Genomic DNA, 10,000 nt, shown 5'->3' with positions numbered 1-10,000 from the left:
AAGAAGGCTTGTCGACTTCCAGGCATTGTATTAGACACTAGAAATAGAAAGGAAAGGAAAGATCGACACAGACAGACAGACGGACAAACAGAGAGCGAGGCAGTGAGAACGAGATACGGAGACAGAGACAGAGAGACAAACAGAGAGAGACAGACAGACAGAAAGACAGAGACAGAAAGATAGAAGGCGAGGAAAAAATCCATTGACACAAACGGTTTGATTCAGTAACATAAAGCTAAAGGGAATTAACTCAAAGGCAAAAACAGAAGTACACAAAAGAACATACATTTTTGACGAGGGGAAATCAAAATTAAACCAAAGTACTTTTGGCTCGTTATGTGCATCGTCGCTATCTTCAGTATCGACCCAAATATTTGGTTCCAGTGACGGTGAAGGCACCAGTCAGAACGTTGCTAGGCACCGTACGCTTCACATTCGGCTGTTGGCCTCCAGCGAATATCTCCATCGTTCCTGTAAAAAAGGTAACAGATATTACTGAAATTGTTCTTTTTCGCCAATAAAAACGCACACCAGTTCAGAAGAAACGTCAATAGATTGATTACTCTATAGCAGGTTGTTTGTTGTTGGAAGTTGAACTAAAAAAGGCCTGACACATCAGTATTGTCAGAAAGAGACCGCTTTTAATGTTTTAATTGCAGTGTATTAATCGCAACTATTCAGTAGAAATGACATTGGTTCTCGTACCAGCATATATTAAGCACACACACACACACACACACACACACACACACACACACACACACACACACACACACACACACACACACACACACACACACACACACACACACAAATCAAAGCCCACACCTGTCTACGTACACACCTGGTTTGACAAACCAGCCATCGTTGATCCAGAGTGCCATGGTCCTGGCTTCAACTTCAAAAGAAAGTTGTGATTTTTGGCCTGCTGCTATCGTCACACGGTTGAACCAGGCCAGTTGAATCTTGGGGGCCGGAAGTGACGCATCTTTCCATTGGATGTAAACTTGTACAACCTGCACCAGTAACAATGATATGTGAGGAACTATATACTGAAATGTTTGAGTCTATTCGGAAGGGCAAAAACAGGATGCACGGTGGCTTCGTTTAATCTGGTTTCATCCAAATGATGAGTACAGTTTATATACACACATTACAATCACGTTGACATTTTGAAAAGGTATACAATATGTGTAAAGCACTCTAGTTCAGAGCCAATTCAATCAAAAGTAGTTTTATGCACTTTAGCTATGGAACAGCAGACAAGTTCAAATATTTTCCCAACCCGCAATAAATATACACACGGAAAGACGATGAATTGCAAAGTTGAACAACAAAATAATTCTCTACTCACCGATACAAGGACAGCAAAATAATACGAATTTTCGCTTATCTCACCACAGTCACTTGGTTATTTAGATAAAATGCAATACAAATTATCGGGTCCTGATTTGGCCTATTATGGTCCGCTGGACCCGAAAAGCAACAGCTAACTAACTAACTAATACAAATTATCGTTTTCAATTCCCTTTGTTCAGTTTTTGTTATCTTTAAGATGTAGTACAGACCTTACGTGCATCTCACAAGAGTTCTTGATTTTTGTTCGTAGCAAAGGGACCACGTATTTAAGATCAGGTGGGCAGTCAAATTGTGTAAATGAAGAGTTGTGGCAAAGGGCGGGAAGCGTGAGGAACAAGTGGGGCTTGATTGGATACACCTTCACAAAACCAACATCCAGCATCACCCGCAAGGCTATGGCGTGAAACCCGCAGGAGAAAAGAAAGAGAGGAAGACCAAGAAACAGCTGGAGGCGTGACACAGAGGCAGAACTAAAGAAGCAAGACAACAGCTGGACAGAAGCGGAAAGAGAACAGCCCAGAGCAGAGTGCGATGGATAAACGCCATCAATGGCATTTCCTCTGCTGGGGGCAAAGGGCCTTAGTAAGTAAGAACCAGGAGCCGTATTATACCCACACCACTAAGCAAATCATTCACCTCATCGGCATCCATTGACCCAGTGTTGGTCACCGTGAGGGACACGGACAGAGGCTGACCAGCGCTGATGGCGCTCGTGTAAGACAGGTCAGAATATTGAAACGTGGTGTAGGACAGTCCGTAGCCAAACGGGTAGAGCGGCTCCCCCTCAAAGTAGCGGTACGTTCTGCCCTGCATCGAGTAGTTCACCATGGGAGGAAGCTGCAAGTAAATATGAAATGAACCAAAAGACATCTGAGCTCAGAAAAAATCTGACAAACGATATTACATCCAGTACTTGGAATCATTGAATGACGAAAGAAGATCATACATCTGCAGAAGTAAGTGTTTAGAACCTACTTCCTGGTGTAAAAAAATATGAAAACAAAGATTCAAGACACCAAATACAGGAACCGTAGAGATTGGTTGGTTAGTTATCCCGCCACTGCAGCATTCTCATGTAAACATTGAAGCTGCAAAGGATATGCCGTATAACACAAACTCTGAGCCACAGCAAAGATCGTCAGCTTCTAACCTGTGAAGCCAACATTGGCCATGTGTACGGCAGTCTCCCAGCAGGCACCGCGCCTGTGACGTCATTCAGCAACACGTGACCTATAGCCTCGCCTGTGGCCTGGGCGGGGAAGAAACATTCCAAGATGGCCGCTACACGGGGATCCTGGTCAACGAAGGAGATATTGACAGGGCCAGCGTTGAACAGCAGCAGCACGACGGACGTATTTTTGGCTAAAACAAAAATCAATAATTATTATAATTGTATAACAGTACTTAAACAATGATATTTGACTCACTGAAGAGAAAATGTCGTGCATTGCCTGCTTGGTTTCTAAGCATGTAATTGTTTCTGTGCTGCTTTTCGAGGCGTGGGTGTGAATAAAGTTAGGTTTTTAGCTTGAACTTCTTATCAGTTTTCAGTTAAGTCATGGAATTCATTGTGTATCCTAAATTTGAACCCTGCCAGTTTGAAAGTGTTAATTTGAAGAAGAAACAAGTCGCGTAAGGCGAAAATACAATATTTAGTCAAGTAGCTGTCGAACTCACAGAATGAAACTGAACGCAACGCAACGCAGCAAGACCGTATACTCGTAGCATCGTCACTCCACCGCCCGTGGCAAAGGCAGTGCCCGTGGAATTGACAAGAAGAGCGGGATATTCGTTGCGTTGAGAAGGATAGCACGCTTTTCTGTACCTCTCTTCGTTTTAACTTTCTGAGCGTGTTTTTAATCCAAACATATCATATCTATATGTTTTTGGAATCAGGAACCGACAAGGAATAAGATGAAAGTGTTTTTAAAACGATTTCGAAAAAAAAAATTTGATAATAATTTTTATATATTTAATTTTCAGAGCTTGTTTTTAATCCGAATATAACATATTTATATGTTTTTGGAATCAGCAAATGATGGAGAATAAGATAAACGTAAATTTGAATCGTTTTATACTTTTTTATTTTTTTTTACAATGTTCAGATTTTTAATGACCAAAGTCATTAATTAATTTTTAAGCCACCAAGCTGAAATGCAATACCGAACCCTGGGCTTCGTCGAAGATTACTTGACCAAAATTTCAACCAATTTGGTTGAAAAATGAGGGCGTGACAGTGCCGCCTCAACTTTCACGAAAATCCGGATATGACGTCATCAAAGACATTTATCAAAAAAATGAAAAAAATGTTCGGGGATTTCATACCCAGGAACTCTGATGTCAAATTTCATAAAGATCGGTCCAGTAGTTTAGTCTGAATCGCTCTACACACACACACACACACACACACACACGCACAGACAGACAGACAGACACACATACACCATACCCTCGTTTCGATTCCCCCTCGATGTTAAAATATTTAGTCAAAACTTGACTAAATATAAAAACACGTGTGAATAAGCTGATGAAATAACTTTTATTTTAAAATTAACATTCACACTATTACAGTTGGTAGCTCAGTTGGTAGAGCACTGGACTTGTGATCGAAAGGTCGCAGGTTCGAATTCGGGCCGGGACGGACACGGGTCAACTTTATGTGCAGACCCAGAGACGGAAGCCATGTCCCACCCCCGTGTCATCACAATGGCACGTAAAAGACCTTGGTCATTCTGCCATAAGTGCAGGTGGCTGAATACACCTAAACACGCAGACACCTGGGTAGCGCGACTCCGTTGCTGCTAGCTTTCCACTGGGAGGAAGCGACCCGAATTTCCCAGCGATGGGACAATAAAGTAATGAAAATGAAATGAAAAAAAAATGAAACTTACTGTTAGCCAGAACATCTTGCAAAAGTTGCTTCTGCAGTCCGGGCAGTTCAGTATCAGCTCTATCGTGACCCTCGCCTTCGCTGATTTGCCCTGAAAATAAAGCAATCCCAATCTCAACATTATGTTTCACCAAGCGACGCAGGACAATATCAACAAGAAACAAGTTGCCTCTGTTGTCCAGGCAGCTCAGTATCAGGTCTGTCGTTACCCTCAGCCTCGCTGATTGTGCCTGAAATTTAAGCAGTTCCAACCTTACGATTCACAAAGAAAAGCAAAACATCAATGGCAAAAAATGACTTTTCGATCAATAATAATTATGTACAGAGTAAGTGCTAGATACACAAGCATATTTCTTTGTCAATAGCCTTTTGGTCGCTTTCCCAATGCTTTATTCTCTTTTCTTTTGGTGATTGACGCATTACATTTTCTGATTCTACTGCTACATACCAGTTCCAAGAAGGACGAAGTTGACATCGGTGCCGGCCACTGCCTTGATGACCGACTGAGAGTCATACTGGACACACTTGGCGTTGACCTGGTCGCAGCCTTGGGCAAACTGGACGTTCTGTGCGAGAGTGGTCAGTGCCTGTAGCGCCGTGGTCTTGACGCTGTCCGGCGCGATAGGGTAGTAATCTCCGGTAATCTGGGTAGTGTTGGCAAAGGGACCAACCACCTGGACATTATGTGACATGATGTTGAAAGATAGATAGATAGGTGGATGGTTAGATAGATAGATAGATAGATGAATAGATAGATGGATATATAGGTGGATAGATAGATAGATGAATAGATAGACAAATAGATAGATAGATAGATAGATAGATAGATAGATGAATAGATAGATAAATATACAGATAGTTAGATATATAGATAGATAGATAGATAAGTTTAAAGCTGTCTCTGCATGTTGATCGTTGAAAATGCCAGACGGATACATTTTGAGTTGCACAAATATGCAATACAAGATCCACACAAAAAAGAGCATATGCCGCAGTTCAGACTTGCCAGAACTAAGTTTTTAACAAAATCGTTCAAGCTAAGAACATGACCAAGTTATGTGCCTGTATTTTAGAAATAAAATCGAACACATTTCTGACGGTCCAGCTTCTAGCTTGGGAAGAGAGAATTTAATACAAAGTCAAGCGTATCAGTTCAACAATGCAGTTCATGCGCTGTTAAGGTCTCCTTAGTTCAATTATTTTTGTTTATGAAACTTGAACTAACTGAGGAACACTTGAATGTTTTATGTTTACGCTTACTCCGATTTTGCTATATGGCTTCCCCTTCAGAGGCAGAATCCCGTTGTTCTTGAGCAGCACGAAGGATTTCATGGCTGCCTCCACAGCCAGGGCCTTGTGTTCAGCAGTCTCCACTTCCGCCGAGCTCAGTTTGCTGTAGGGGTTCATTTCCGGTGGGTCAAACTCGCCCAGCCTCATTCTGGTGTAGAACAATGGTCGGACACTCTCCCGTACTTTGTCCTCTGTGACCTTTCCTTGTTTCACCGCGTCAACTGTTTTTTATGTTGTAAATAAAATTAAAAAAACATAATTCATTTACATCTTTTGAGTGTTCGGTATCGGTAAACAGAGCAAAGGCGTGATGTAACAAGTTCATCCAGACACAATAACATGCAGCAAATGTAATCGTGACTCGATAAACCATTTGACCTCCAGTCATCATAACAGGACAGCTATAACAAACAATAGCAAGCATTTTTAGATAAAAATACCCAAAGTACAGCATGGCCAGATTGAGTCCGGCGAAGCCAAAGCCGACATAATAATTATTTAAAATAAAATACAAAGAGGACAAGAATTCCGTTTACTTTCTCAGAGTCAGGTACAATTCGGATGAGTTAAAAATCAAAACATTAAAACGATTAGGATAAGTAAGCATGCTCACCCAAAGAGAAGTAGACAGGCGTTTTCAAATTTCCAGACAGCTCCAGGTTACAGCCAGCATTGACGCAGGCAGCCACGGTGTCGACGCTGTTGTTGAGGTAGTGGTGCTGGGAGATGACGTTCTCGATGGCGCCTTCGTCACTGACGACGTAGCCCTTAAATCCCCACTCTCCTCGTGTGATGTCTGTCAGTAGCTTCTTGTTGGCGCATGCTGGTACACCATTGATTCTGAAGGAACAAGGTTAAATCCGTAGGGAAATATCAAAGTACAATAACATAGGGAGAAGCAGACCGTATCAAAGTTCGCAGAAAGTGGTGGCCATGATACAACAAACAAATTCACTGTTAAAGGCACAGTGCAGCTCACAGCCTTCGTTTTGCGTTTTTGTTGCAGCTGAGTGCATTTACAGTTCAAAAATCCTCCTATGGTAGTAAAACAAACCCAAAACCACCCAACGACGACATCTGTGAAGCTCGACAGTTTCTTGTTCACGCGAGTGCATAAATTAACCTAGTTATTACGTGGTGTTTGGTCGGAGTTCGATTCAACTGAGTGATTCCGGCCTCCATTTTGTTTTACACAAACTCATGATGATGTCTGACATAGTTTGCTAGTGACGTGTCTTTTTGTGCATGATGTGGTGATCTACCTGATCTAAATTTAGATCCAAAAATAGGTCAAGACCAGCCGGGTCCGAGTACGAAATTAATTCGTAAAAAAATCGCAGTTCTTGACTCTTTGGGTGCAATTCAATGAAACTTGGTAGTTCTTCTAACGGATAGCTGCCGGAGGTATGACTAAAAGCCCCAGGGGCTCCGTGCACCTGGATTTGACAAGTTCAGTACCTTTAAGGGGGCAGTACTTCCTACATCTTTCGATCCTCCAAAATCTTAACCTTGCACTTCCCAAAACAAATATGTTCAAAATAAACTGCATACTTTATACTTTCACGTGTACTTTAAATGTTCAAATATTCACACTAATTTTTGGGAATATACCTTCAAAGTGAGCATGTGTGGCATCGAGAATGATTACATTGGTTGAACACGGTTTGCCAAACCGCATTCACGACGTACCTGTTATAGCTACACATCAGGTTGTAGGTGCCAGCCTCCACACATCTCTTGAAAGCAGGCAGGTGTGTCATTCTCCAGTCCTCCTCCGATACCTGGGAAGACATTCTTTGTGTTACACATTGACGGATAAAAAAATAAGCCAAACAAAAACAGATCACGTTATTCAAAAGGTAGAAAGTATACTTTTAATTAAACAGACTCAGCTGATTAAAAAATGGATTCCGTATCAACAGCTAGTAACGGTTGGATAAAGACAAGTGATGTACATTATTACAATAGTCAATGTATTCCTCTGATTTTCGGGACGTGCTCTGAAAATGTACGAAGTAACTGAATATCACATGTGTGTTCAGCTTTGTCATTGCTGTGACTTATCAGTGAAAATGCTTGTGAATGTGTCATTATAAATAAACACAAAAAAACGTATCAACGTTTGCATTTGAGATATGCAACACAAGTGCATCTTTTTCCATATTCCAGCCACACGCTTGATTTACAGAATCTCTCCCCGCGTGAACGATCGTATCAACCGTCACTGTTATGGGCAGGCTTTTAGCACACTAAGGGCATTTGCACTTACCAACATTGAACAGCAGTGTTTCTTGTCTGCGCAGAGTGGACATTTTCGTTCAAGTCAATTGGCATGTTGCTAACGGTGTCAGTGACACAATTATTTATAAACAAATCCGACTATTCACAAAATAAGTAGGCCGTTGAATTTCGGTTTGTGTTCAAGTCTGCAGTTGCAGTTGTCGCATGTTGACGCCCTGACAGATCTATTGTGGATTACATCAAAGGTTTTACTTGTTTGACTGATGAACGATATCATTTGTCTTTTCTATTTTCTATTCCACGAGTGAGCACAGTGCACATTTGGTTTTTTTTCGAAGCGTTGTAAAATCGATTGAAAACTTGAAGAACACTAACCTTACAATTGCGTTGACATTATCAACCTAACAAATGCAACCAACACAAATGCTATTTACTTCTACGTCTGATCACCGAATTACTTCATGTGTGGTGTACATTAACTTAGCTTAATATGCAAGACTGGTCTAATTTTTGTGCAATTTCAAATATGAAGTACTTCGGCCAACAGATGTGTACGTTTTTATTTTCATTTTTATTGTTTTATTTTTTGGGGGAAAGGGGGTTCGGTCACCCTGTAAAAACAACTTACTTCAGCATCAAAAGAGCCTCTGTTGGCCGGAATGTTTTCAGGACCACCGTGAACATCAAAGTGTTTGCATCCAGCGCTGGCACGGACGTAGCGAGGGTCGTTACCTTGGAGACCTTTCACATAGGCCGTAGCATAGATGCCGGACAGGTAAGGGTCTTCGCCGTACGTTTCCTGACATGTAAACACGCGAGCAGAATGAAAATTATGTGTGTGTGTGTGTGTGTGTGTGTGTGTGTGTGTGTGTGTGTGTGTGTGTGTGTGTGTGTGTGTGTGTATGTGTGTGTGTGTGTGTGTGTGTGTGTGAGTGTGTGAGTGTGTGTGTGTTGTTGTTGTTGTTGTTGTTGTTGTTGTTGTTGTTGTTGTTGTTAATGTTGTTGTTAATGTTGTTGTTGTTGTTAATGTTGTTGTTAATGTTGTTGTTGTTGTAGTTGTGTGCATCCAACTCATTTAATGCGCTGGAACGAAATATACACACACGACGCTCCGTCAACATAATCAAATACTTTTCCACAAATGAAAGACATTTTTCTGTGGTAGGTACCAGACTTAAGAAAATCTTACCTGGTTCCTTCCCCATCTGGAGTCCCTCATGATGTTGATGACGGGGGAGAAGCAGGAGGCACCCGTGTGCCCCCCGTAGTTTCCCTGTTTGACGAAGTCGTTGTGTTTTCCTCTCACTTCCACCCCTGTCGCTTCGGCCACCCGGAACAACAGGTCATAACTGTGAAGTAAATGCAAGGCTAGATATAGCTTTAGCGTTCCGCTGTAATACAGAGCTTGCCTCGAGAATTTGTGTGAACTCTACTCTTTTTTTTTCTTTTTTTTTTTAGAATACTCCTTCAAAAATACCAGGCGAAAGCGTTCGAATGTAAATATTTGTGATGGGACAGTTTATTATCAAACCAATTAAAGCGCTAAAAAGCTGCCTCTTGATCCCTCAAGGTATTCAACAAACAGATGTATTGCATGTGAAATAGTATCCATACAGTTGAACAGAAAACACAATATTTCGAACAACGAATTCACTGAAGCTACGTTCCTCTCGTTAATTGAGAGAAAAAATCAGAACAGCTACAACTAAACATTTGTGACCCTCCACCACGAAATGAGTCGCATGTCACCTTTGCATGATTTTCATATGTTTACATTTTCCTAAAGAGTTTTTTATGCTCTATCCAGTGGTGAAACCCGTTTTAGAAAAGAGCGAAAACTGTTTGAGTTATAAGCCTGTGACTAAGGTGACCCTCACACTGTTACCAGACACTCCCCGGACTTATATTAAGCCTAGCGCAGAACCGCGCGAGGTGACATGCGACTCATTTCGTGGTGGAGGGTCACATTTGTGCATGTCAGTTACATTTTGTTCTCATGCAGTAATGAAGCTAAGACACGCGGAATGTCATAGTGGTCATCTAATTGTCATGCGGCACAAAAGGAATGTTTCGATGCCATGTTTATGTGGACAATGCAACATAAGACGCAGTTCAAAGAACTCAATTGATGCAGTCAATTCAGATTAACCAACGATAACAACACACACAAAATCGTGCGACCCTAAACGAATAAAACACCAAGACAAACACGTTTGTCGT

At 41.5% G+C, this 10,000-nt stretch overlaps 1 protein-coding gene across 1 annotated transcript in view; it reads right to left on the bottom strand.

Moving 5' to 3' along the window:
* LOC138962983 (uncharacterized) overlaps nt 1–10,000 on the bottom strand; it is an 11,147-nt gene that overhangs the window by 203 nt on the left and 944 nt on the right. The window contains exons 3-13 of the mRNA XM_070334954.1: nt 8,970–9,129; nt 8,409–8,579; nt 7,229–7,320; nt 6,153–6,379; nt 5,510–5,760; nt 4,698–4,923; nt 4,251–4,340; nt 2,510–2,721; nt 1,996–2,196; nt 845–1,016; nt 1–471 (exon numbers count right to left, since the gene is read on the bottom strand). The exon at nt 1–471 is cut by the window's left edge and continues 203 nt beyond it. Of these exons, the coding sequence (XP_070191055.1) occupies nt 356–471; nt 845–1,016; nt 1,996–2,196; nt 2,510–2,721; nt 4,251–4,340; nt 4,698–4,923; nt 5,510–5,760; nt 6,153–6,379; nt 7,229–7,320; nt 8,409–8,579; nt 8,970–9,129 (1,918 nt within the window). The 3' untranslated portion in view covers nt 1–355. The remainder of the gene's footprint in view (nt 472–844; nt 1,017–1,995; nt 2,197–2,509; nt 2,722–4,250; nt 4,341–4,697; nt 4,924–5,509; nt 5,761–6,152; nt 6,380–7,228; nt 7,321–8,408; nt 8,580–8,969; nt 9,130–10,000) is intronic.

This window comes from Littorina saxatilis, linkage group LG3, assembly GCF_037325665.1.
Source record: "Littorina saxatilis isolate snail1 linkage group LG3, US_GU_Lsax_2.0, whole genome shotgun sequence".
NCBI lineage: Eukaryota > Metazoa > Mollusca > Gastropoda > Littorinimorpha > Littorinidae > Littorina > Littorina saxatilis.
The sequence above is the reverse complement of the archived record's forward strand: the minus strand, read 5'-3'. Positions and strand labels throughout refer to the sequence as shown.